Source organism: Mustela nigripes, chromosome 4, assembly GCF_022355385.1.
Source record: "Mustela nigripes isolate SB6536 chromosome 4, MUSNIG.SB6536, whole genome shotgun sequence".
Lineage (NCBI taxonomy): Eukaryota > Metazoa > Chordata > Mammalia > Carnivora > Mustelidae > Mustela > Mustela nigripes.
The window spans coordinates 70,427,265-70,452,603 of record NC_081560.1 but is presented as its reverse complement, the minus strand read 5'-3'; the positions used below and the strand labels follow the sequence as shown (position 1 = coordinate 70,452,603).

Here is a 25,339-nt window from a genome sequence, read left to right as displayed (position 1 = left end):
AATTTCTTCTGTTTACACATGAAGGGAATGGTTCATCTTTGAGACAATGAATTCTGGACTAGGTTGAACTGGGTGTTAATCCTCTTTGGTTCCCTTACATCAAGAATGATTTATACAGTATATGATATTTTTTCTATTTCTATATGGATAATACTTTTCAGGAAAAAAATTCTCAAATTGCTTTTAAATATGTTTAATCATTGTATATAGTTCAAAAATGGTGACTTTTCCTTTCTGTATTATTGGTTTAATAAAATATGTCCTACTTCCCTTTTTTCCTTTCCTATATATACCATTTCTATGACTGTATGATGTTTGTGATCTATCTTGAAAATGTGTTCTCTTGACAAACATTTTTTTAGCCTAGAATAGGTATGTCTAAGTTTTAGCTTACAAACCATTCTCCAGTCTTTTTTTTATTTGAACCTTTGTTTAAAAAATAATTTTTCCTCATTGTTTACCATATAAAGCCTGGGGTTCTGAGCACCCCATGGTTTAACTCAAACATACCTATCTCACCATCTAATCTACTATACCCCTTGCTGTATCCTTTGCGCTAACTAAACTGGACCATTTGCCTAAACTTTGACCTCTGCTTTGGGTTTGGGTTCCTCTGTCCTCATTGACTGAAATGGTTCTTCCAGACATTGTTACTTGCCCCAGTCATGCTCATTGTTCAAGATTCATCTCAAATGTTACTTTCTACAATAACAGTTCTCTCTAGCCAGAAGTATTCCTTCTCTGAATTTCCAGAGCCTCATAATATTATAGTGATAATAATGGCTAATAGTTGTAGAGTACTTACAATGGGTCAGTCACTGTTCTAAGCCATTTGCATGTAGGAATAGATTTAATCCTCATGGTGACTCTATGAAATAGGTCTTACTTGGTATTATAATGGTCTTATCACCATTATATGGATGAAGAAACTGAGGCACAAAGAAGTAAGGTAGTAGATCTACGATTTGAACCCAGGCCTCTGGCTCCAGAGTTCTTATTCCTGGCCATTACAGTCCTTTGTAACTTCCCTATGGCATTAATGATATTCTATTTCACACACTTTATTGTGTACATTTTCTCACTTCTGCTTAACTCTAAGATAGCTTCCTCTTTCAAGATTCAATGATTCCATTTCTCTTGGCTTAATTTTGCTGGATCAAGCAAACCTCACTGGATACCTGAATCATACTATTTCACTCCTCTCCCTGCATTTGCTCTTCCTGCCCCGCCCCAATGCTGGAGCTCAGTTTTACTACTGAGCTTTATCTGGTTGGAAAAACTGACATTTTGTACATAGGCTGGTGCTTTTTTCCAAAAAGTTAGTAAAACTTCCTGAAGAGGACTCCATCAATTCTGTATTGAAGAAAATAGATTCAATAATATAAACAGCCTCTGTTTACTGAATGTTGGCTTTGTGTCAATCATTGGCTATTTTTCAGACACCTTATCAAGTCACAGCAATGTGGTGAGGTAGTCTTGACTATCTCCATTTTACATAAGAGACTCAGAAAGGTCAAGGAATTTCTTAAGGTCATATAGGTAATGATAGAAACCATCTCCTACTTAGGTTTATCTATTTCCTATAACCTAAACACTCGGTTTTGGAGCCTCTCCTAGTATTATTATACAGATAATATGTGACCAGTAAGTAGACACAGTTAATTCTTCCCATTGATTCAACTATCTGGAACCTCTACCCTCATGTCACAGGGTTGAGAAGTTTTCCTTCCCCATCTCTCACTCTTTTTGTTACACTGCTGTTGTGGCTATGCTTTAAGCTACATAGTAACTGACGAGAAGACTTCCCAATGTGATAGGTCATTGGTTCTCAACTAGGGGAGATTTTGCAACCTTCACAACAGGGAACATATAGCAATATCCAGAGACGTTTTTAGTTGTCACAGTTGAAGGTGGGGAGACCAGGGATGCCATTAAACATCCTATAATACATAAGACAGCCTTCACAACAAATATTAGTCCAGCCCAAAATGTCATTAATGTGGACCCTGAGAAACCCTGTGTGAAGCCGAAATTAGACTGCAAAACTAAACATATTAGAGGTGGTGCTATGAAGTAGAGGGGACTGGGAAAAATAATATGATAAAGAAAGAGGGATCCTGCTTGGGCTAGGATGATAACATGACAAACTGAAGAGTCTGATGACAATAACAGCAACAACAACGAAAAAAAACAAAGAAAATTGAGATCTGAAATAATTTCTGATCCTCTGGGAACCTCAATACCTTACTGCAGAATAATTATGTTTTCTCTAAAAATGGAGCTGAGAAAATGGGCAGAGAGGACAGCCCTCGGATGTAGTACCCATGCATAATCTAGGAACATTCTTTCTCCCTGTGGTCAGCTAGAGTACCCCCTCTCCCAGTTTATGATCACCAATTCTTTGATCTTAGAGTAAATAAATAAGTGTCTTCTGAATTGGCCTTTGTTTCTTAAAATTGAGGTTCCTACCTTGCACTGGATATAAGGTCACACAACGGACCAAGTCAGAAAATGTATCCTGAAAAGCTCACAGCCAGTATCTCACCTTGATCTTCAAGAAACAGGGTCATACTACTAGTTATATTTCATGACAGACATACTTCATAGGTCATGGGACCTATGAAAAATAATAAACTTCCCAGAAGAAACGTCATGAATATATATTTGTTAAAAACTTACAGTATATGGTAGGCATAATGATGTCACTTTCCACTTCACTGACGGGATTCTTCACCAGGCAACTGTAATTCCCAATATCTTCTTTGGTCACTGGAGCAATATGAAGGGTACTGTTTTGCAGAGAAAAGGAGGTGGTGGAGCTGGTGTGGACAGGCCTTTCATTTTTTAGCCACTGGTAAACCAGCCGGGTGCCCCCCTCCACGAGGCATGTCAGGGTCAAGTTCCCTACATATTCCACAGCTCCAGAGGAAGGCTGGGTCTGCACCACTGGTTTTGTTACAGGATCTGCAGTATCAAAAAAAAAAAAAAAAAAAAAAAAGAAATGGTTTTTGCCACTACAGAATTATAATACAAGTCTGTGTGGTCTTTCAAATATCAAATCCTGGGGAAATGATTCTAAAATTTTATATTTTTGTAGATGTAGACAGTTCAGAAAATAAAGAAAAATTCATGGAAAATGCAAAATGATAAAAATATAAAAATACCATTTATAGCAGAGATAACCAAATTCTGGAATGTACTCTTCAAGGATTTTCTTTTTCTTTTTCTTTTTCTTTTTTTTTTTTAAGATTTTATTTATTTGCCAGAGAGAGAGAGAGTACACACAAGCAGGCAGAGAGGCAGGCAGAGGCAGCGAGAGAAGCAGGCTCCCTGCTGAGCAAGGAGCCCGATACATCAGGACTCCATCCCAGGACCCCAGGATCATGAAACGAGCTGTAGGCAGCGGCTTAACCAACTGAGCCACCCAGGTGTCCCCTTTAAGGATTTTCTAATGAAAACCTTTACTCTATTAGATAATGCAGTTAGTTCAGACAACACCAACTTCCTTATTTCCTGTTCATTGTGCTTTTTCCCACACCATAAAGGTACATTCTCACGGGCAAAGTTTACATGGCATTTTCCTTTCTTGATTTGTCTTAAAGTCCCAAGAATGGCTGCTTAGGTAGGTGAACCTAAATTTTTATCCACCGTCTGTAAAATATAAAACTCTTATATATTACACTTGTGGGATATTGAAGGAAAGTTTAAGAGAATCACATTTTCACTGCTTATTTTCTTTTTATGTAAGTGAACTACTTATATGTTTTAATTGCTGTGCAATTGCAACATTATGTTAGCCACTTTACAAACCAGAGCCTACATTTCAACACTGATTCAATTCGAAAACAGGATAAAATGTGTTATTGTGATTACATTCCATTAGAGATATAAAAGACAAATCCAATAGTAATTCCTGTTGGAACTTCAAGTAATGGGAAAATAGTTTTGTCTCATGAATCTGGCACATTATGCTATTTGTCAAATGAACATATCTTCAAGAATGAGTAAATATTTCCTCCCTGAGTTTTAACTATAAAATTGTTAGGTAAGGGTTGGAATTATGTAAGTATCCACAAATAACTTCAGCAAACTTTGTTAATCTTTGAGGTTCTTGGTTCTGTTTGATAAAGGACAGTGACTTGAGTAGAGTTATACAGCAGTCAGTGACAAAATGAAAAGGGCTTTATATCTGGCAATGTTTCTCTCCAGCATTTTGGGAAGATATGTTTAATAATCTCCTTCTAGACACCATCACAGAGAGAGTGAGATGATAGGTAAGTGAGAAATGATTGGCTCATATATTTGGATTTCAATTTCCTATCAAGTTTTAAATTGGGGTTGATGCATCTCTGAAGGGAAATTCCTCTTGACTCATGCACTTGTTTTCCTACATGGAAAACTGTGCATTGGGGAATGAAGAGACCCAATACTTCAGCCCAGAGAATATAGGAGAAAATGAAAAATAAGAAAGGAAACTAAAATAATTTGCAGAGGACCAAAGTAGTTCTGAAGCCTCCAGTTTCTCTTAAGATGGGTACAACCAACTTGTTCATTCAATTTAATCTTTTAGAGTCCCTGGCAAGAATAAAGGATGTGGAATAGCTTTTGTTTACATTATTATGATTTAAAAGGAAAAATGAGTTGTCTATGCTTATTACACAGGAAAAGCTTATGTTTCAAATATTTCTCTGTGTGGAAACAGATGTGGTGTGGGATAAGTCAAATAAGTTAATATCTAAGGTCTTCTATGGGGAGAACCAATCAGAATAGGCTATGATCATATACTTGCCTTAAAGTGTGACTCACAGGTGGAAGTTTCCCAGGAAGATATTTTACACAGGTCCTAAACCCTTATTAAGACTTTTTAGTTGCATTTCGCCAAATAGATCCAATTTTACTAGATATTAACATGTAATGAATGCTCCATTACATTTTGGGGAGAGATGGGATACTACCCAGGAGAATTTCATGAACATTTTCTCCTTTTCTATTTTCACAGTTGCTCTATAGGCACCTGCTTCCACATCCTATGCCTTTGTTCCTCTCAATCTCTCGGGTCTCCACTCATTTACTTCACACACACTTACTGAGTGCCTATTAAAGGCCAGCATCAGCTTTTAGGCACTGCGGACAAATCAGCAAACAATACAAAGTTCCTGTTCCCATGGACCCAACAAATAAAAATATATAATACATCCAGGTAGAAACAGTGCTATGAAAAGAATAAAGCAGAACTCAGAGAGTAACTCTCTCTATATATCTATTTGGGGGAATCTCTCTCTCTTTCTGTTTGGGGGAATGAAGTTATACTTTATAACGTGGTCAGGAAAACCTTCACAGATAAAAGTGACATATTGGCTGAGACCTAAACGAAATAGGTGTAGGAACCATGCTATCTATCATCTAGGAGAAAAGCAGACTAGGTAGATTGAATAGCAAGTACAAAGGACCTGAGGTATAAATGTATTTGGCCTGTTCTAGGAAAAGCTAGGAGGCCAGTGTGGTCAGAAAAGAGTGAGTGAGGGATCAGGGAGATAGGAAATGGGTCAGAGAAAAACTGGGTATGTTGGGAAGGATCATGTGGGGCCTTGTAAAATATGTTAGTACTCTGGCTCTTATTCTAAATGAGACAGAAAGCCATTGGAGGGTTTAAAGCTGCAGGAGGTGGGAGTAGAAGCAGAAGACTGGGTAGCAGGCTATTAGGGACAGGCCAGGCCGGAGCTGGTGGTGCGGTTGAGAGAGCAGACAGAGCAGGTGAGAAGAAGTGACTGAACTCTGTATTTTGAAGGTAAAGCTGGCAGTGAATACTTGTAGACTGAATATGGGATATGAAAGAGTGGTCAATGGTGATAGCAAAGTTTTGGTCTGAGTAACTGATGGAATGGAGTTGGCATTTACTAAAAACGGAAGAAATTTTAAGTCATAACCTGTTAAATAATCAGGTTTAAGGGGGAAAAATCAGAAGTTGGGATTTGGACATAGCATATTTAAGGCATGTTACTTACATACCTCAATAAGGGAAATAAAGGTCTGAAATTTAGCTGACTCCATAATCCCTCAGAGGATACTTCCAGCAACTTCTATTGTTATTTAAGTACAGTCCTTGAGCAAGTCTCATCCTCCCCCAAATGGTGTATCCAAATAAAATTATTCATGTGACAAATACTGACACTGAGAAAATAAAATTTCCTCCATCTTATCGTATTTTATCCTTTATCGCATTTTATCTGCAACTTTATCCTTGATAGTTTCCAGGCGAACAAGTAAGTTCTGCTTATTGCTTGATTACCTTTTGTTGGGCACTATGCATACACTTTACATGCATGTCTTATTTAATATTCAGAAAGCCTCATAAGGTACATAATGTAATTTGTGCAACTGAAAACACTGAGGCTTTGAGGGTTAATTAATCTGCCCAAAGTTGCAGAGCCAGGACCTAAAGCTGAGCTGTTACTAACTGCCATGCTCCCCAGTGGCCCAGGTCTCTTATAGTGGACTCACCATCAACGGTCACTTGGATCTTCTGACTAGCTGAGAGAGTTCCATTTCCCTGAATGTTGACCTTCACGATGTAATTGCCCTCATCAGTGAACTGCAATGGGTTGATGAGCAGAGACGCGTTGGGCGGCATCATGGTGAACTTGTGTTGGTATTCCAAGTCGGGAACCACAGACTTGTTCACGGAGCCCAGTAAGTATTTGGGCATCGTGTGGAGTCTCTCAAACAGCCATATGATCTGGATGTCCGATGCTGGTGTGTGGAATCCATAGTGCACGGGGAGGTAGAGGGCCTGACCCCTGATGCCATGAACAGTGTGTGAAGGCACGGTCACTTTTAGTCCTGAGCAAGCACCTGCTACAAAGGAAAGGAAAGGTGTGATGACGCTGAGCCACATTTCATAATCTAAGGGACAACACAGAGAGAATCTGAGCGTGTGATAATGCTTACAAAGGAGAAAGGCTTCTAGATACTGACCATTCGAGTACCTGCAGAGGTAAATATTTGTCTCTGAAACCTTCTGCATTTTAAAAACTCCACCCAAAGATTATGTTGATTGAATGGTTTCTTTTAAAGGCAAGATGAAAAGGAAAAGCAGAAGTTATTATCAATGGCTGTTAAAGAATAATGGGAAAAGAGAAGTGGGAAAGATAATTAGTTCTAAAGTCCAAGAAACCTCTAAAAATTATGAAATTGTATTTGAATATATCATACCCCAATTAAACTCTGTGATTTGAGAAACACTGAGGGCTACTTCCTCCTTAGAATCTCCCTTCAAAGTCTTCTGCAACGGCTTACTAGTCCATTATTGGAAGTCTTTCCCTTTAGCCAATGACTTGTTACATGGAAATATCCCAAGGAGAATGGCATTGAATCATTATCATTTATGATCAGTCATTCCTGCCCAGAAGCAGGAATTGGTGTATTTAAGAAACAGCAAAAGGAGTAGACTGAAGGAGGGGGAGGAGTGTGGTAAGACAGGTCAGCAAGGTGGCTGGGGCCAGATCCAGCAATGTCTTAGGGTCATGGCAAACACTTTGGCAATTTTACCCTGAGTGCGATGGGGATGAAACTGGAGTTTTGTAAGCAGAGAGGGATATGATTCTCCTTCTTCTTCTTTAGGTATACTCTAATGACTGTGAGAATAGATTGAGATAGGGGTAGAAGCAGGGAAACCACTAAGGAGGTGACTGCAATAAAGTAGGCAAGAGGGGGTGCCTGGGAGGCTCAGTCAGTTAAGCATCTGTCTTCAGCTCAGGTCATGTTCCCAGGGTCTTAGGATCAAAACCTACACTGGGATCCCTGCTTATTGGGGAGCCTGCTTCTCCCTCTACCTGCCTGCTGCCCCCCCCCCCGCTTCTGCTCTTACTCTTTGTCAAATAAATAAATAAAATCTTTAAAAAAAACTAAAAAAAAAAATAATAAGGTAGGCAAGAGATGTTTATACCACAGACCACTGTGGTAGTAAAAGATATTGTAAGAAAGGCTGATGGTACTAATAGAATTTGATGATACATTGGGGTGAAATAAAAGAAACAAAGACAAGTCAAGAATGATTCTAAGATTGTTGACCTGATCAAATGGAAGAAGGAATGTCATTTATTAATGGGCAACTAATAAATTAACCATGGGAAGTACAGGGGGAATAGGTTTTTGTGGGTCAGATTAGGAGTCGGTTTTGGACATGTTCATTTGAGATGCCCATTTGACATCCAAGGGACAATACTGAAAGGATATACTGGGTATGAAGGCCTGATTAATGTGGACTTAGGACAGAATGAGAGCCTGGAGGGCCTTGGGGCTTGGAGCTCTGCCCAACGCATGGTCCTGGCTCCCAACCTCCTGCCTGCGTTATTTGGATCCATATAGTCACTGCTAGTCTGTAGGTTTCTTCCTATTTTCTGGCACCTGGAGATTTCCACATCTTTACCTTGAGCCATGATATATATTTTAATTTTTTATTTAGCATTTCTATGTATTTGCAATTAAGAGACTCCTCCTTAGTTCTCCTCCTGCTATGTTCTGGAATCCTAATTAAAAGCCCTTTGCTTTGACATCATTTTAAAAGGGAGCAATATACTATCAATAGCATGTGAATATTTAAAATAGGGAGAGAATGGAATTTAAATATGAAGTATTTTAAACATTGAGGGGAAAAAGAAAGAATGGAAACTGTAGACAGTGAGTATACACAATACTTATGGGGAGTTTTGCTGTGAAGGGGAATAGAAAAATGTTCTTTTCTTTCTTGTTTCTTTGGATAGATGCTGAACATTATGTTTGTAGCTACTGAAATGATCCACCAGAAAGAAAAAACCTGATGAAGCTGAATACAGATGAGTGAAGGTGGAATAAAATCCAAGGTAAGAAAAGACAGAAATTTGAGCACAAATAGAGATATCTTACGATTTCAATTTTCTCATGTAAAATAGTTGTTTTCTTTGTTTTCCCTTTTCACCTCTACTAGAAAGAGGATATTTAAGCTTTATCTAAGTGATTAGTTATAAATCGCCATCAGTATTAGGAACAGGAAGGTATAAAGGTCTGTTTGTGTGATGATTTCTTTGGAGAAACTGAGAGATGTAGTCTGCTACTATGAGGAATCGAATTCTACCAACAGCAAATCTCTCTTACTTCCCAGGCTAGAGGTGAGAGTAAAGATATCCATCATTTTGGTCCTCAGTTAGCTGTTGGTAGAGACTGAGACTGGGTCTGACAGACAAGTTAGAGAACTCAGGAGAAAGCACGAAGATGAAGATCACAGGAGGTTAGAGGGAGAAGGAGCTCCCCAATATTTCCCTAAAACTGACCATATGGAGTAAGAATTAGGACTCTATGGGCAAAATAAATATGTCTTATAGTCTCCTTGGGCTCTGTGTGTATTTGTGATGGCCTCTGTATTTTTCTTTTCTTTTCTTTCTTTCTTTCCTTCTTTTTTTTTTTTTTTTTTTCCTGATAATGGGCTGTACCTGCACATTCATTTTAGTGATTTGGTTTGTAACAAGAGTTACAAGGTATGAGGACTTGCATCTGTTTTCTTTTCTGGCAAGGGCAACAATGTTAAATTTGTAGTTGTTTCTAGTTTGAATCATTAGAAAAAGAAGGAACTGGTACTGGGAATTCTAAAGAGGAGATAAAGTGGATTTCAGATAAGGAGTAGTAGTTTCTGCAAGGAAATCATAAGCGAGAAAAAAAAAAGAGAAGGTAAATCTAGGACTTAAACCTAGTAATGTCTGTGATATTTGAAACAGGGGCCAACAGAAAAGAGTGAAGTTCTTCAAGTCACAATTTGAGAGAGACATTGGGCATTTGGATGGGGGACCAGTAAAGGATGATTGCTCTTAGTGTATTATTATCTGCATAGAACAACATAACATGCATGTCAATGCTTTTCATTGAACCTGGATAGGAAGCTCCTGACAAATTCCTGGTAAGCAATAAATAAAAACTTCTTTTTTAATACCCACTATTACTAACTTAAGAAACATCAAATGTAATTTTCACTCTATTTACAAAGTGTATTGCTGTCTCCTTTTATATTTCAGTGAATATGAAAGTATTTATGAGGTTTCATGGTTCACTCTTGATCTTAGACCTCCATGTCCTACTTTCACCATTTAGTCATAAATTCATCACTTGCAAATTGCCTTGAAATAAATTTTAGGAACGTAATCTCTAAATAAAACGCAGAGAGACTTCTGTATTCGACACTTCGATAAAGTTAAAAATTGACTGAAATGCAAGGTCTTAGTAAAGGACACACCCTTGGGATAAAATGATGATTGGCCAGTCGAGTGGCCTTAGAAAAGTCATTCTAATTCTCTGAACCTTGGTTTTCTCATGTGTGAAAGGAGGGTAATATTAGATGAGGTTTAAGTTTCTCTCTACTCTTTGTGTTTGTTCTTGATGTCCCGAGGTGCTTTTCTCAGGCAGCAGCTACCTTACTTTTGAAGGTAAAGGGCCCATATTTAATCGAAAGGGCTCCCAGAGCTTTGAGGTAATGAGTCTCACGTTTTAGTCTGCTTAAGTCACAATCCCTGGATGTCCTTTACTAAGGTGGTGACCCTATGTTTTTTACCAAGGAACCATGGGGGACGGTGGGAATCCACATTATTGTCTTGAGAATGCACTGGTAAAAGCTGCATGGCTGCTGACTTAAAATTCAGTAGTTGACTTTGACAGTGAGCTGTAGATACAGACAGCCTGAACGCAATTCTGGACAATATTTTCTTGTTTGAGGGAAGTCAGAAGTACTTGTTTAGGGCTGGTTTTTTTTTTTCCCCCTTCCTCTTTTGTTTTATTTATTTATTTTTATTTATTATTATTATTATTATTTTTTGGAAAAGGGGAAGAACTGTTTTTCATCTACATTTTTTTTTTTTTTGGTAGTTGCAGTTTAAAGATTAACTAAAATTTTAATAGTATATGGTTGGGAGGCACTTTACTACTATGGAGTGCTAGTATGACTAGAATGGAAATGTTGGTGACTTTTGGATCTTGAATCAGAATGTTGAATCTTAAGTATGAAAAGACTGATTGGAAGGTCTATGATTTTGGGAAGCAAATTTTATTTAATGCAAGGTTAGCTACAATACAAACATTGCAGCCCAGGAATAATGAAACTACTTTAGAAGAAAATAACATTAAGGACATGGATGGAACTAGAGAGTATTATGCTGAGCGAAATAAGTCAATCAGAGAAAGACAATTATCATAGGATCTCTCTGATATTAAGAACTTGAGAGGCAGGGCAGGGGGTCGTGGGGTGTAGGGAGAGAAAAAATGAAACAAGATGACACTGGGGAGGGGGACAAACCATAAGACACTCTTAATCTCACGAAACAAACTGAAGGTTGCTGGGGGCAGGGTGAGTAGGGAGAGGGTGGCTGGGTGATGGACATTGGGGAGGGTAGTGCTATGATGAGTGCTGTGAAGTGTGTAATCCTGATGATTCACAGACCTGTACCCCTGGGGCAAATAATACATTAGATGATAATATTAAAAAAAAAGAAGAAAATAGCACTTTATATGGCACTTACAATAATTGTTTAAGTGGGGTGAACTAGTTCTTTGGTTTATTTTAGAAACTGTATCATGTAATAATGCCTTAAATAATACACTGCTATCAATATCTCTGAATGTGGGGTGCCTGGGTGGCTCAGTGGGTTAAGCCTCTGCCTTTGGCTCAGGTCATGATTTCAATGTCCTGGGATCAAGCCCGCATCGGGCTTTCTGCTCAGTGGGGAGCCTGCTTCCTCCTCTCTCTCTGCCTGCCTCTCTGACTACTTGTGATCTCTCTCTCTGTCAAATAAATAAATAAAATCTTAAAAAAAATCTCTGAATGTATTCAATGTTTATAACATCAAATCATATGAAATTGTATCATTTAAATTTTTCAAATATATACGCTTTTTCAAATATATGTATGACAGTAAGAGATAGCACAGCTATTACAATAGCTTTTTCCTTAGATTGCCTATACCATTTTATCAGCTAAATTATAGATTGCAAGTTATAAGAGTATCAGCAAAGAATGTAATTTTCTTTATACTGTGTCTTATCTCAGCTACTAAAATTTTCTCATTTTGTAGGAAAGAACTTATTGATATGATGTAATCCTTACTTGTAGTAAACTGTGGTAAATAAACAGATGATTAGATATCTCCTCTACATCTTAAGAACACTCTCTTGCCACTGCTGTATTTTACACTACAGATGTGATGAATCTATGCTGTCATACAGTAGTATATTAACTTTAAAAAAATTAGCTTCATTTGGAGAATTTTTCAAGCTCTCTTTTCTAGTTGTACGAGAAAACCTAAAGAACCAAAACTATTGATTTTAGGAACACAACCTCTGTAGGAACAAATAAACCTTAAGGAAATTAATTTTAAAAATTGATGAAATTCAATTTCCTTTAGATATTCCAAATAACTGGACTTACATAAAAATTCAATTTTATTATTAGATTCACTTGTACCTACTTTTTAAATATAAAAAAGAAAAACTTTTAGACTTTCTGCATGTAAGGCATTATATTAACATGGAGAAATATTAATAATCTAACATACAACTTTGTAGCAATAATTTCCCTTTTAGAGACCCCCTTCGACTGTATAACAATAGCACTATAAAGGAATGTCCAGTGTTTAGAAATACTTGGAAGTCATGTTGTAGTTCATCTATATTCCAGAAACAAAAGACTCCCTAGACCAGTTTCACTGTATTGAATATAAACATCAGACTTCACAAAGTGACCTCTAGCTGTACCTCAAAATAGTTGGCATTTACTTCCCCTTTATCAGGTATGATATTAGCAAGCATAACATAACTATTGTTGACTGAAAATAAACTCCTGCATCTTTAGAGAAAATGGAAATAATGAAGTTGTACTTTGAATAGACTTTACAAACTACATTCTGGGCCTCTAAATTTTTTAGATTTTTTTTTTAAATAAGAAAATCAGATATCCAATATTCTAAAAACAAAAAGATTTCCACATTACATATGGTCTTTACAGCATACTATCAATGGAGAAAAGTGAATTTGTGTAAGAAAGACTGAAGGGATAACCATTTTAACTACTCAGGAATAGTCTATTTCTATGTATTAGTAATTTTAATTTTTAGTTAAATTCTCAAACAAATTGTTTTTAAGTTCTTCTTAAAGCCAGCTTCAAAAATAGTACTTATGAAATGACAGCATCATTGTTGTTATAAAATTAAAAATAAAGTGGGGGCACTGACACACAGGATACTTTCAGAGCCCAGAAAAATGCACAAAGATAAAAAGTCCGTCATGGTAATTGTTGGATTTCTTTTCTAAAAATTTCAAAAACTAAAAATCTAGGTAGGCTTGAATTTGACAACATAAATACTGGAACAATCACCAACTACAGGAAACTCAAACACTTTTTAGATAAAATTACAAATCAACATTTCAAATACATTGGACATATACAACGTTACATATACATTTGAGTAATATCGTAATATTCACACTTACAATGAAAACTATAACAAGATACCAGTGAAAGCAAGGCTCTAAACTACTGCAAAAAGACCAAGACTTAAATTGCTTATTTGGCTAATCTGTTCTCAAAATTTAAAGAATAAAGACTTTTTTGAGTCCCTGTTTACTATAGATAAAATAAGAAACAAACTTGACTTTTATTTACTTATTTATTTTTTTTAAAAAAGATTTTACTTATTTGACAGACAGAGATCACAAGGAGGCAGAGAGATAGGCAGAGAGAGAGGAGGAAGCAGGCTCTCTGCTCAGAAGGGAGACTGATGTGGGGCTCGATCCCAGGATCCTGGGATCATGGCCGGAGCCGAAGGCAGAGGCTTTACCCCACTGAGCCACCCAGGCGCCCCCAAACTTGACTTTTAAAACTGATAAATAAGAAGAATGAAAAAGAGAATATCTGGTGAAAAAAAAAAGATGACATAAAAATAGTGGACATGTTGGAGAAAGACTCTTAAACTCTAAGAATGAAGAGGAGAATGAGGAGAAAAGACTAAAGTCAAGGAAAAAATGTAATAGGACTAACCACAGGGCAAAGAGAAAGGCTAAAGTTATTTTGGAGAAACAATACTTTTTAACACATTTCTCCCTATTGTGTATACAATATTTTTTTGTAATTTTGGAACCTTACCTTTTTCCACATTTCATGAAAGTTAATTTAAAATGAAGCAGAATTGACAGTTTACCACAATATCTTTAATTAAAATCATTTTCATAAATTGTTAAAAAGTTTCACTAGAAATGGTCACAAATTCATGGCCTATGTGAATATTTGACAAAATAAAATACATTAAAAACTGTTAATTTACACATAAACTCTGTAAAGAAAAGAAATTCATTAGGTTTTTAGAAAGTCTTCTTTCTTTATGAGTGCTGTTGACAACAATTGCTATTCTAAGAAAACCACAATTACCTGTTTATTGAACCTCATTCCTCCTGCTTCTTTGCTGGAACAAAGTGTGTTATTGTTTAAAAAATTCTGAGCTGTTCTTCAATTATTTGAGTGAATCTACTGCTTAAATCAAATATTTACTTTATGCCCACAATTTTTTAAAAAACAAAACAAAACAAAAAACCCAACAAAAAACAGCTGAAACATAATTCATGCAGTGCCTTACCTAAGAGAAGGAGGTATATTTTGCACTGAAAGCCCCCAACCGTGTTGCTGAAGGACTCCATGAAAGCATCCTGTCCCATGCATACAGTGCCCTGTTCCCGGTGGCAACTTGGTTCATGGACCAGCAGCTGCTGGTTTATTTGCTAGGGAAATTAGCAGTGAGGTAACAGACCCTATCCTGTCTCTTGCTTCTGTGATTTGAATACAGAATGAGTGTGTATATACAAAGGACACAGGGAACACCTGTTATATACTCTGCAAGAATACAGGCTTATGACTTTAGAACAGCTTCTTTGCGATTATCAGACTATCAGTGATTGTCGGTATATCTCATGAATCATTCTTGGTTATTAATAATCACATGAAGGAAAACATCCTTTTAGGTGACATTATTGAAAAACAGTATGCTTTCATAATGACAGCATATTGTGAAACTTCCTGAAAAAAGTAAGTTGGTTTCCTATCATGCAAAATTATGCCATTATTTTGAAATTAAAATTGTTTTTCTATGAAAATTGAACTATTTCATATATCTGCTAAAGTTACAAATCATCATGAAGTCACTAAGTAACATGTAAAAGTTATATCAAAGAATCAAAACAGAGCACCTGAGTATCTTTAAAAATGTATTTTTGTGTGTATTTTCTATTATAAACACCTGGCATGGTTTTATTCAATCTATGGATCCTTGTTATTTTTAAAAAGCAAACCACAGGTGTGTTTCCTAGTGACAGTGAATCATGGACCATGCATAATTATAATGAAAACAGATAATATCTGAAGCCCCATTTTCACAGCTGAAGCACAGAGGAAGTAAACCAATGGCCCAGAGAGGCTCTTGTCTCTACTGTGGTGCCTGGGCTACAGCTTTTCAACCTGATCTCTTCACTGCCATGGGAGCAGGCAGTCTTAGTACTTCCACTTAATTTACTAAGTTATAAGTTAACTCCCATTTAATTTCACTTATTGCAAGAAGGCTCTAGTCTAAGGCTGCCACTATGTAAAGTATGCAACAAACATACTAACACGAAGCATATAACATAATCTATATAATAAAATCTGCATCAAATCCAGCAAAATTCTTTGTCTAAATCCTTTTTAACAGTAAAGGCTTACTGAAGGATTTCAAGGATAATAGGAAAAAAGACTATTCCTCAAGTGTAAAGTCAAAAAAATAAAAGGGATGGTAGTTATTTTAGAATCTAAGTTTGGGAAACTTTTTTTTTTTTTTTTTTTTTTTTTTTTTGCAGCAAGGCTCCCAATTCTTCCAGAAGTGCAAAGAGAGTGAGTGACTTTTGGAAAACCTTAGGCCTCTTCAGAGGCCACTTTATAATCTCTCCATAATTCAGAAAAACAGCAAGAACTTCCAGGTGATTACTATCCCACAACTTTCTCTGTGCTATCTCTAAATCTTGGACATACATCTATTGCAGCACTTACCTCATTAACCTCAATTAATTCTGCTGAATGTTTATTTTTGCTCTGGGCAACTCAAATAAAGAAACTGTTCTAATTAATTATGGATCCTTAGCATCTCACTAATGTTTAACTAGTGTTTTTGTTAAGTTGTTCCCCCAGAAATAAAACCCAAATGCTCCTTGGCCACTGTCTTCTGATATTCAGTTGATGTTAAGAAATGCATATGAATTTCAACACTGGTTTGCACAAAACCAATATTAATATATTAAGAATTATAGACATTCTACAGATACCACATAGATTACACTCACATCTTTTAAATCAATATTAATTTCTGATTGCCCTTTTAAAATAAACTCTTTCCAGGGTTTTTCAAACCTAGTGCTGGCTCATGATAGGCTCATGATAAAGTTTTTAGGTCCTAGGCAAATTCATGTTATACTTAAAATGTACTTTCTTTTATAACATAGGTGAGAATTGACACTATGTAAATAAATGCCCAAATGAATCATAGCTGTGATCTTTTCATGTCATGGAAAACATGAAAAAATGACAGTATCCTTACCAAATGCCTTGGGAAAGTGCTACGTGGCACAGCCAAAACAAAGCGCCCTCTAGCGGCAGGTGGTAGGCATTAAAATCTTACCTGCTGGTGTAATTTCTGAATTCAGGATGTTTACACAGGAAGACATACAAGGTAATGCTAAAATAGAACTTCAACTGTTGTCAGTTTTTACACGATTGCTAAAGATGGCTTAAAGTGTTTTATTATTATATGAGAAATTTCCTACTATCAATATCTCACATCTGACTTGTAATCTACAGAGGGGTTCTGCTCTACTATACTCTTTTGGAGCCTGTTTATTGATCTTAGTTATATTTACATTTAGAGTGAAAAGATTGATTAATTTAAGCAATCCATATCCCTGGTGATTAAATTTCAAGCAATGAAAGAAGCCACTGTGTGTGGAGGGGAAAGGTCTTTTGTGGGGAGAGGGATGGGCTTTTTTGTCACTTTTCAAGTCACACTATTTATTATCTAGTTTGTTTAAATTGTAAGATTGGTCTTGTTTCATAAGGCAAGTGGTGCACTACATGCATTTTAAATACCTGCATTCATTATTTATTAGTAGCATATGAATATTTTGGAATGGTAAGAACTGGAACGGTGGCAAAATGCCAATGCCAAGGTCTCATTCTGGAGAGGCCACAACTTTGTGCTGCTTTGTTATTTATGTATAGGAGGATTTAAAATGTATCTTCCTAATCAAACCAGCTTTTATTTAAGTTTCCAGAGGCTCCTCTAGTTTGGGCCATCAGCAATATGCTCTTATCCTATTTTATTGCTAAAACTGTTTCCTTGAATCAGAACAACTTAAACTCTTAGCTCTGACACTTCAATCTGCAAAAGTGGGGCTGGCAGTCCTTTACCAAGGGACTATCATCCAGCAAGCTATCCTCAAGACTCGTTGGCAGGCCGTCCAATCTTTCTGCTAGTTGCTCTGGTCTATCACAACAGCCTTCAGGCAAATGTAAAAGTCCTAAATAAGCCTTATGTACATTTTTGAAAAATGGAAATGAAATACCATGCTTCACCTTTTGAAAAGTGTTCTTTAGGGTTTTAGGCTTGTTTTGTTTATTTTAGTTCAGGAAGATAAAAATGCATCATGTATGGCTCCATTATTTTCTATAATGTTAGTTGTATGTTGAATTAGAAAATATAGTTTATTTAGACAATATTATAGGTACAGCTTTTGAACTTTTAGAAGACTGGATTGTTCATTTATTTTTAGTTTATATGAAATAAACTAAAACTCAGAGTATTAGAGTAAAACAAAGTTGTAATGCTTTCTTGACTTTTCAGGGTCAAATAGATACAGAACATATTAATTTTCCCCATTAGGCTAACAGAAAAAGATAAAATATACATGGAATAAAAAAGCTTTTTCTTTTGTGTCTTGTAACTTTGTGTATTTATTATATTATGAGGGGGGAAATTCTGAATTTGGATCTGGATTCTAGTTCTGATTCAAGCTCTAATTTTAAAATGTGTGACCTTGAAATCTTAGATGAACCAATTTTCTCATTTCTAAAGAATGGATTTGGGGGCGCCTGGGTGGCTCAGTGGGTTGGGCCGCTGCCTTCGGCTCAGGTCATGGTCTCGGGGTCCTGGGATCGAGTCCCGCATCAGGCTCTCTGCTCGGCAGGGGGCCTGCTTCCCTCTCTCTCTCTCTGCCTGCCTCTCCGTCTACTTGTGATTTCTCTCGGTCAGGTAAATGAATAAAATCTTTAAAAAAAAAAAAAAAAAAGAATGGATTTGAAATGCTAGAGCTTGCTGCCCGTAGGAATCACTGAAGATTTTAAACAAAGAACCTAAAAAAACCCCAGTAACAATGGTATACTCCTCAGGTGCATTTGAATGGTCAGGTTTGGGAACTACTCATCTTGCATCAGCTCTAATATACATATGCTTTTCAACCAAAACTCTGTTACTACTGTAAAGTGCATAGTACAGCACTGCCTAGTGCCTAATAACTAAAAACTGAATTGAGTTTCATTTTATATGCTAATATAGTCAGCAGTTTCTGTTTCTTTTGATGCTTTCATGAACTTTTTTTTTTAATATTTTATTTATTTATAAACAGAGAGAGCGAGCGAGCACGCACAGCAGGGAGAATAGCAGGCAGAGGGAGGGAGAAGCACGCACCCAGAGCAGAGAGCCTGATGCAGGGCTTGATCCCAGGATCCTAGGATCATGACCCTAGCTGAAGGCAGAGGCTTAATGACTGAGCCACCCAGGTGCCTGAGGGACTTCTTCTTCTTCTTTTTTTCTTTTTTAAAGATTTAATTTAATTTTAATTTTATTTATTTTAGAAAAAGAGAGAGAGAGTGAGCAGAGGGAGGAGCTGAGGTGGAGGGTGGGGAAAGAAAAAAGAATCTCAAGCACACTCTGCACTGATCACAGAGCCTGACAACTCCATAGGGCCTGACTCTATGATCCTGAGATCATGACCTCAGCCAAAACCAAGAGTCCCATGCTTAACTGACTGAGCCATCCAGGCACCCCTTCAAGGACTTTTAAATATTTTCACATAATAAGAACTGCCTGGCAATAAAGACTAGAGCAGATAGAGAATGAACTAAACTAGGATTGCCCAAAAGTGCCTGGAATATTTTATGGGGTTAGAAATAACAGAGAAGCATATAGGTAAACATATAATTTCAAAAGCGATTGTTAAGCACAATGATAGAAGATACATCATCTCATTTATCCTTATGAAATCTTAGGTCAAATATTACAAACTCATTTGTAAAAATGAGACAAAGACAAAAGACAAGACTATAGTTTGAATGACAGAATTGCAGAACTGGAAATAACCTCTATATAATATCCTCCAAACTTCAATCATTTGCAAACCACTTTTATTATTTTGGCCAGATCTTACTATGACCCATACTATGGTTTACCTAATATTTTTCATTAGTTTGACACTCTTGAACACTTTTTCAGTTGTCCAAAGACAAATATTTGAAACCATGGGTTTTCTAACAAACATTAATTAAATGTAAATTAATGAAAAATATTGGCACCATACTTCACGACTTTAACACCATACATGAGACCCTTACTTAAAACAACACCTGCATAATCACTCCCTTAGTTTCTGCTTGCATGTTGCAGTAATCATAGACATGTTACTTGGTTTCTCCATACCTTTGTTTCCTCATCTTTAAAGTGGGGATCATTGAAAAAATAAAAGAAAAAAATTAATTGGGAATAATTGTACAACCCTATAGGATGCTTGTGTGGCTAACTACATGAGATAATATATGTAAAGCGATTAGCACAGTTCTCCACATGTAGTAGGCTCTTGATAAATGCTACCTGTTGTTAATTCTGGATTGCTTTTTGTCCCCCTAGCATTGTCATAATTGGAAAGTTGTTTCTCTCTCTCTCTCTCTTCCTTTTTAGAGATTTTATTTTTTAAGTAATATTTACAACGAAAGGAAACTCGAACTCACAACACTTGAGATCAAGAGTCGCACGCTTGACTGAGCCAGCCAGGCGCCTCTGGAAAGTTCTTCCTTAAATCAAACCCGGAACACCTCTCCTATTACTTTCCCCAATTTAACTAAACTCCTAAACGCTGAAATCAGAACTTGAAAGTGTCCTGTATACTTACTGTTATATTTTCTATCTCAACTTGCCTTAGATGAGATGCGGGTTAAAACCTTGGGTTTTACAGGTTTTTTTTTTGCAGTGGATGTCAAGACTGAGGAAGAACAGCCCTAGCCCTGGACACACGCCTATTGGGCCGCACTTTTCCTCAAAGCTCATAGCCAGTTGGAGCGTCCCAGGTTCCCAGGTCACTTCTGGAAGAGCGCCTTTCCTTGAGTTCCTGTCACGTCAGTCCCACATCCTCCCACCCCGCCCAGGTTGGGTTTCCTCCACTACATTCTGAGGGGGAAATCACGTCAGTCCGGTTTCTAAACTGTCTTCTCAGTGCTTCGTCCTGTTGCTCAATGCCCGGTCACCTATGAGGTAAGTTTTCGCCTTACCGAAGCGGGGTGACCAGAGCAAGTACCTCTGTAAAGACGGGCGGTCACCGTGGTCACCCAGAACAACAAGATTCGCAGGCTTAACTGAAGCGTCCGCTATTTTGCTTCCTGGGAAATGTAGTACCTGAACTGTCCTCCTCTCTTCATTGTCAGTGTCCGCGGCTGCCGGGAGACTACAATTCCCAGCATACTCAGCGCAGGAAAGGATGACCCGAGTCTGCAGCTCCACGTGACTACTCACTATGGCTTCCCTGTGTCCGAGCCAGCTGTCTGGTGGTTCGGCGTGATATGTTAGTTTTTTGAGGCAGGGTACCACCGTAACGATTTCGACATGCAAAAAATAAAATCTCTTATGACCCGACAGGTAAGTCGCGGAGGCTGAAGCAAAGGCCTCCTTCGTCTGCACTGGTAGAGGAGCCTAGATATTCTCTCTCTGGGCTGGGGCTGGCGGAGAACTTAGGTATGGCTGGTGGCAGGTATCAGGGGCACGGGGAAGCCAGGACACACCCTAAAAAATTCACCGAGCCACCGTGATCTGAGCCATGCTCAGGCAGGTAGCGGCGTCCCAGAAACATTCCTTTAGATAAGGTCAATGAGCAAGTTTCAGTAAGGGCTATCTTTGTCTCCCTTCCTTCTTGCCATCGTTCCAGTGACAGCCCCCGCTACCCTGCAGGGCTCCCTTTTTCTAGAATATGTGTCGTCTGTGAGCAGGTGGCTTGAGTAGGGAGGTGAGGTCTGTGCAATAGAGATGACTGGAAAGAGTGAAAAAAACGGATGAGTTGAAGACAGAATGGGTAGCTCCATGACTTTGGGCAAGTTCACAAACCTTGTAGCTTAAATTTCCAGATGTGAAAATGGGAATAATAATTAATTTTCTTAATCTTATCTTACAGTTCTAATATGATTTGCCAATAAGTTAATGCATGTGAAATGATACTTTAAAAAAATCATTGTTATGGCAAAATAGTAGCCTTTTATTTTTACTGCAATGATTATTCATTAATAAAAATTTTGGCTGTTTTTTTAAAATTTCATCTCATAAATGTTAGGGACTTCCTAATAATGTCTCAGCTTCCTTCAAGGAAGAAGGGTCAGCATTTCCTTTAACACACTTACTGGTTATGACTTGGTTTTAGATACCTTTATTTATTCAATTCTAATATTTCACCAGAATTGGCCATTCTTTATTATCTTTATATGAGAGAAGTATAATTTAGAGTTTTAAATCAGAAAATTTTGAGAACTTTGGAGATAAGGGGGATAATCTTTTAGTGAAAGGTTCATTTTGAGTTTTCTTGTTGACTAGAAGGAGATTACAAATTCCAAATTAAACTCTTACTTGAGATATAATCTGAATAGGTTACAGATGGTAGATATCTTGTGAAGAACACATGAGTCCTACATGATTATTATACTCCTTTTAAATCATATTGTTAATGTCATGGAACTAAAATTTGAAAGTTCTGTGAATAATAAAAGATTTAAGTATGTGACAATCCCTCATATTTGTTGAGACTGGAATTAGGGTTTATACCACTTGTTACTTGAGGATGTTTAGGTCCTGCTCCATCCTGCCATAGCTATGTGACTTTGAGGAAGTCACCAAGCTTTTTAGAGAATTTGTTTCTACATCTTTTTTTTTTTTTTTTAAGATTTTATTTATTTATTTATCTGAGAGATAGAGATCACAAGCAGACAGAGAGGTAGGCAGAGAGAGAGAGAGAGAGAGAGAGAGAGAAGCAGGCTCCCTGCTGAGCAGAGAGCCCGATGTGGGGCTCTATCCCAAGACCTTGAGATCATGACCTGAGCTGAAGGCAAAGGCTTAATCCACTGAGCCACCCAGGTGCCCCATGTTTCCACATCTTTAATATAGGAACACTAACATGGATCTCATGGGGTCAGCCTGGTGCTGATGTTCATATGATATGATAAAGATAAAAGAGATAAAGGAGTTAACACACCTGGGTCTTATCAAGGAAGTGCTTGATCACAGAGGTCTCCTGAAGGTAGTGGAATTGTGAAAATGGTGACTCTTCAGCCTCAGTCAGTTGCTTATTGGACTTGAGAAGGTCGAATCAGTGCTTAGTTGGTATAGAAAAAAACCTATGAACACATACAGAAAGCTGGAACCATACTGTGTAAAAAGTGAGATAAAACTAGGAGTTTTACACAGATTTTTTAAAAGGCTATATTTATTTATTTTACAGAGAGAACGAGAGCTCGAGTGGGTGGATGGGGGAGCGTGGAGGAAGAGGGAGAGAGTCTCCATGTTGATTCCATGTTGAGTGCAGAGCCCGACTTGGGGCATGATCTCATTATCCCAGGATCATGACCTGAGCCAAAACCAGGAGTTGGATGCTTAATTGACTGAGCTACCTAGGCGCCCCTACACAGATTTTAAAAGTCATCCTCGTTATGGTTGTTTATGGCTTGATTTCCACATGTTTAATCATTACTAATACACATTTCATTAATCTTTCAGATATGAAAGTAGAGTACTGCCTAGAGTAACACTGGAGATTTTTATTTAGTACTCTATTATTGGGTTAAATATAGTAGTATTACAAATAAATATACACAAAGATTTTTCTTTTTTGTGAGGCTGAAGAGTTTGCTGATGATATCATTATGGTGGAGCGATATGAAAAGTCTGTGCAGCTTAGGTGTTTTGGCATTTCAGCTCTGCAAGGATCTTGGTTTGGAAAAGAATGCGAGGGTGGGCTTTGTTAGCACTCTTTATTTAGATCAGTTCTGTTGTTCAGCCTTCTCTATTATGCTGGCCTCTGTTCTTTCAGTTCATTCAACAAATGTTTACAGAGCACTATGTGCCAGGCACTATTCTAAGTTTGGGGGTGCAGCAGTGAACAAAACAGACAAGTGCTCAGGCAAACATAGGGATTAATGTTTAGGAAGAAGAGGAGTTAGGGAGGCCTGGGAGTTGTTGGCAAGTTGGGATCGTTTATAACCTTAAATAGTGACCTCATCTCCTACTACTTAAATAGTGAGGCCATGGAAGGCCTCACTGAGAAGGTGACATTCAGGTAAAAACCTGAAGGAAGTGAGGAAGTGAACCGTGTGGATATTTGGAAAGCAACATTCCGGGTAGAAGGAAGAGCAAATGCAGAGGCCTTGTGGCAGAAGCATGGCTGAGGAACAGCCTGACGCCAGTGTAGGGGGAGTAAAGTAAGTGAAGAGAAAACAGTAGGAGATGAGGTCTGGATGAGGTCACAGGGCTGAGAGCAGGAAGCCAGATCACCCAGGACCTCATTTTGACCTCATCTCCTACTACTTTTCTTCTCACTAATAGCAAAGCCAGGCTTCTATTTTTATTGAAATAGCAAGCAGGGGATTGAACTCATTTTACATATATGGGCTTCAGAAAGATCTTTCTGGCCTCTTTTAAAAGGACAATTTGAAGAGGGAAAAAGAGCAAAACCAGGTAGAACAATAAGGATGCTGTTGCCATAATTTGAATGAGAGAATGGGTGGGCCTTAACCAGAGTGTTAGTTGTGGAAGGGTTGACAAGAGGCTGGATCATGGGTATACTGTAGATACAGAGTCGACAGTTTTTCTTGACGGATCGGATTTGGGCTATGAGAGAAGGAGAAGCGTCAGGGTTGAGTCCAGATTTTTTGGCCTCAACAATTGGAATTGCCATTTAATGAAGTGGGTAAGGCTGAGGAAGGAACAGAGGAAGGCAGAAAGTTTTTAGACTTACTCATATGAAGGCCTCTTTTAGACATTTAAGTGGCTAGATAACATAAGCAGTTGGCTAAGAGTCTCAGTTTCTGAGGAGAAACACAGGATATAGATACAAATTTGGGACTTACAAACACATTGAACTGGCTAAGATCACCAATGGAATGAGTGTGGATATAAAAAGGAGGTCACACTTGCAAATCATGAGATACCGATTTTAAAAGGTTAGGGAAAGAGGCAGATCTAGCGAGGCTGATTGAGAAGGAGAAGCCAGTAAGGGAGGACTGCAGCATCTCAGAGATCACCTGTCCCATATCAGATGCTCAGTAAATATTTGTTGGATACATAGTGGATAAAGAGAACCACCAAGTAGACTGGGTCCTGGAAGCCAAGTAAAGAATTTAAAAGAGAAGGGAGTGATCAGCTGTGTTAGGTGCTGCAGACAGGTGGCAGAAGGTGAGAATGAGCCTTTGGACTGAGCAGCATTAAACAATGAGCCTTTGGACTGTCATCTGGTACTCGACAGCGGCACTTTTCATGAAGTAGTGGGTGAGGAAAGCCTGATTAGGGTTCAAGAGAAGTTGAGGACTGAGAATAACGACTATGTTGAATTTTGCTGAAAAAGAGAAGGAGGCAGAAACCACCTCACATGCTCCTTTTGATCTTTGGGACATAAGTTGCTGGTCTCCTAAATGGACATAGAAGATTCATGTAGGCATAACAGAAGTAGTCTGAAGTGTTACTGTGCTTCAAGCAAAGAAATAAAGTGCAGAGGCAGGTATTATGTGTGCTGAATTTTGTATAAATTTAAACTGGAGAAATTTATTAAAACAGATACCAAATATCAAAGAACATCAATAATGTTTAAGGATTACAGCGAAAGTTTCAGTTTTGTAATTGCAGAGTATCACAGTTTTAACCATGACTTAACTGCTTTAGGGAAGTGAGGATAAAAATCGTGACTTCATTTTTGTCAGTAGAAATTTATAAAATTGCTAATTAAAGGGTTCAAGATCTAT

At 37.7% G+C, this 25,339-nt stretch overlaps 2 protein-coding genes across 10 annotated transcripts in view; one reads left to right on the top strand and one right to left on the bottom strand.

The window, feature by feature from the left end:
- HEPACAM2 (HEPACAM family member 2) overlaps positions 1–14,776 on the bottom strand; it is a 43,892-nt gene extending 29,116 nt beyond the window's left edge. For 7 of the 9 annotated variants that reach the window (XM_059396844.1, XM_059396850.1, XM_059396843.1 and 4 more), the window contains exons 1-3: positions 14,643–14,776; positions 6,502–6,855; positions 2,680–2,964 (exon numbers count right to left, since the gene is read on the bottom strand). In XM_059396844.1, coding sequence (XP_059252827.1) covers positions 2,680–2,964; positions 6,502–6,855; positions 14,643–14,721 — 718 coding nt within the window. In that variant the 5' untranslated portion in view covers positions 14,722–14,776. The remainder of the gene's footprint in view (positions 1–2,679; positions 2,965–6,501; positions 6,856–14,642) is intronic. The other 2 variants (XM_059396846.1, XM_059396847.1) reach the window with 1 other exon arrangement.
- A 5,764-nt stretch (positions 14,777–20,540) lies between these two features.
- Positions 20,541–25,339, top strand: part of VPS50 (VPS50 subunit of EARP/GARPII complex) — a 125,785-nt gene continuing 120,986 nt past the window's right edge. Inside the window, exons 1-2 of the mRNA XM_059396840.1 lie at positions 20,541–20,603; positions 20,774–20,984. Coding sequence (XP_059252823.1) covers positions 20,952–20,984 — 33 coding nt within the window. The 5' untranslated portion in view covers positions 20,541–20,603; positions 20,774–20,951. The remainder of the gene's footprint in view (positions 20,604–20,773; positions 20,985–25,339) is intronic.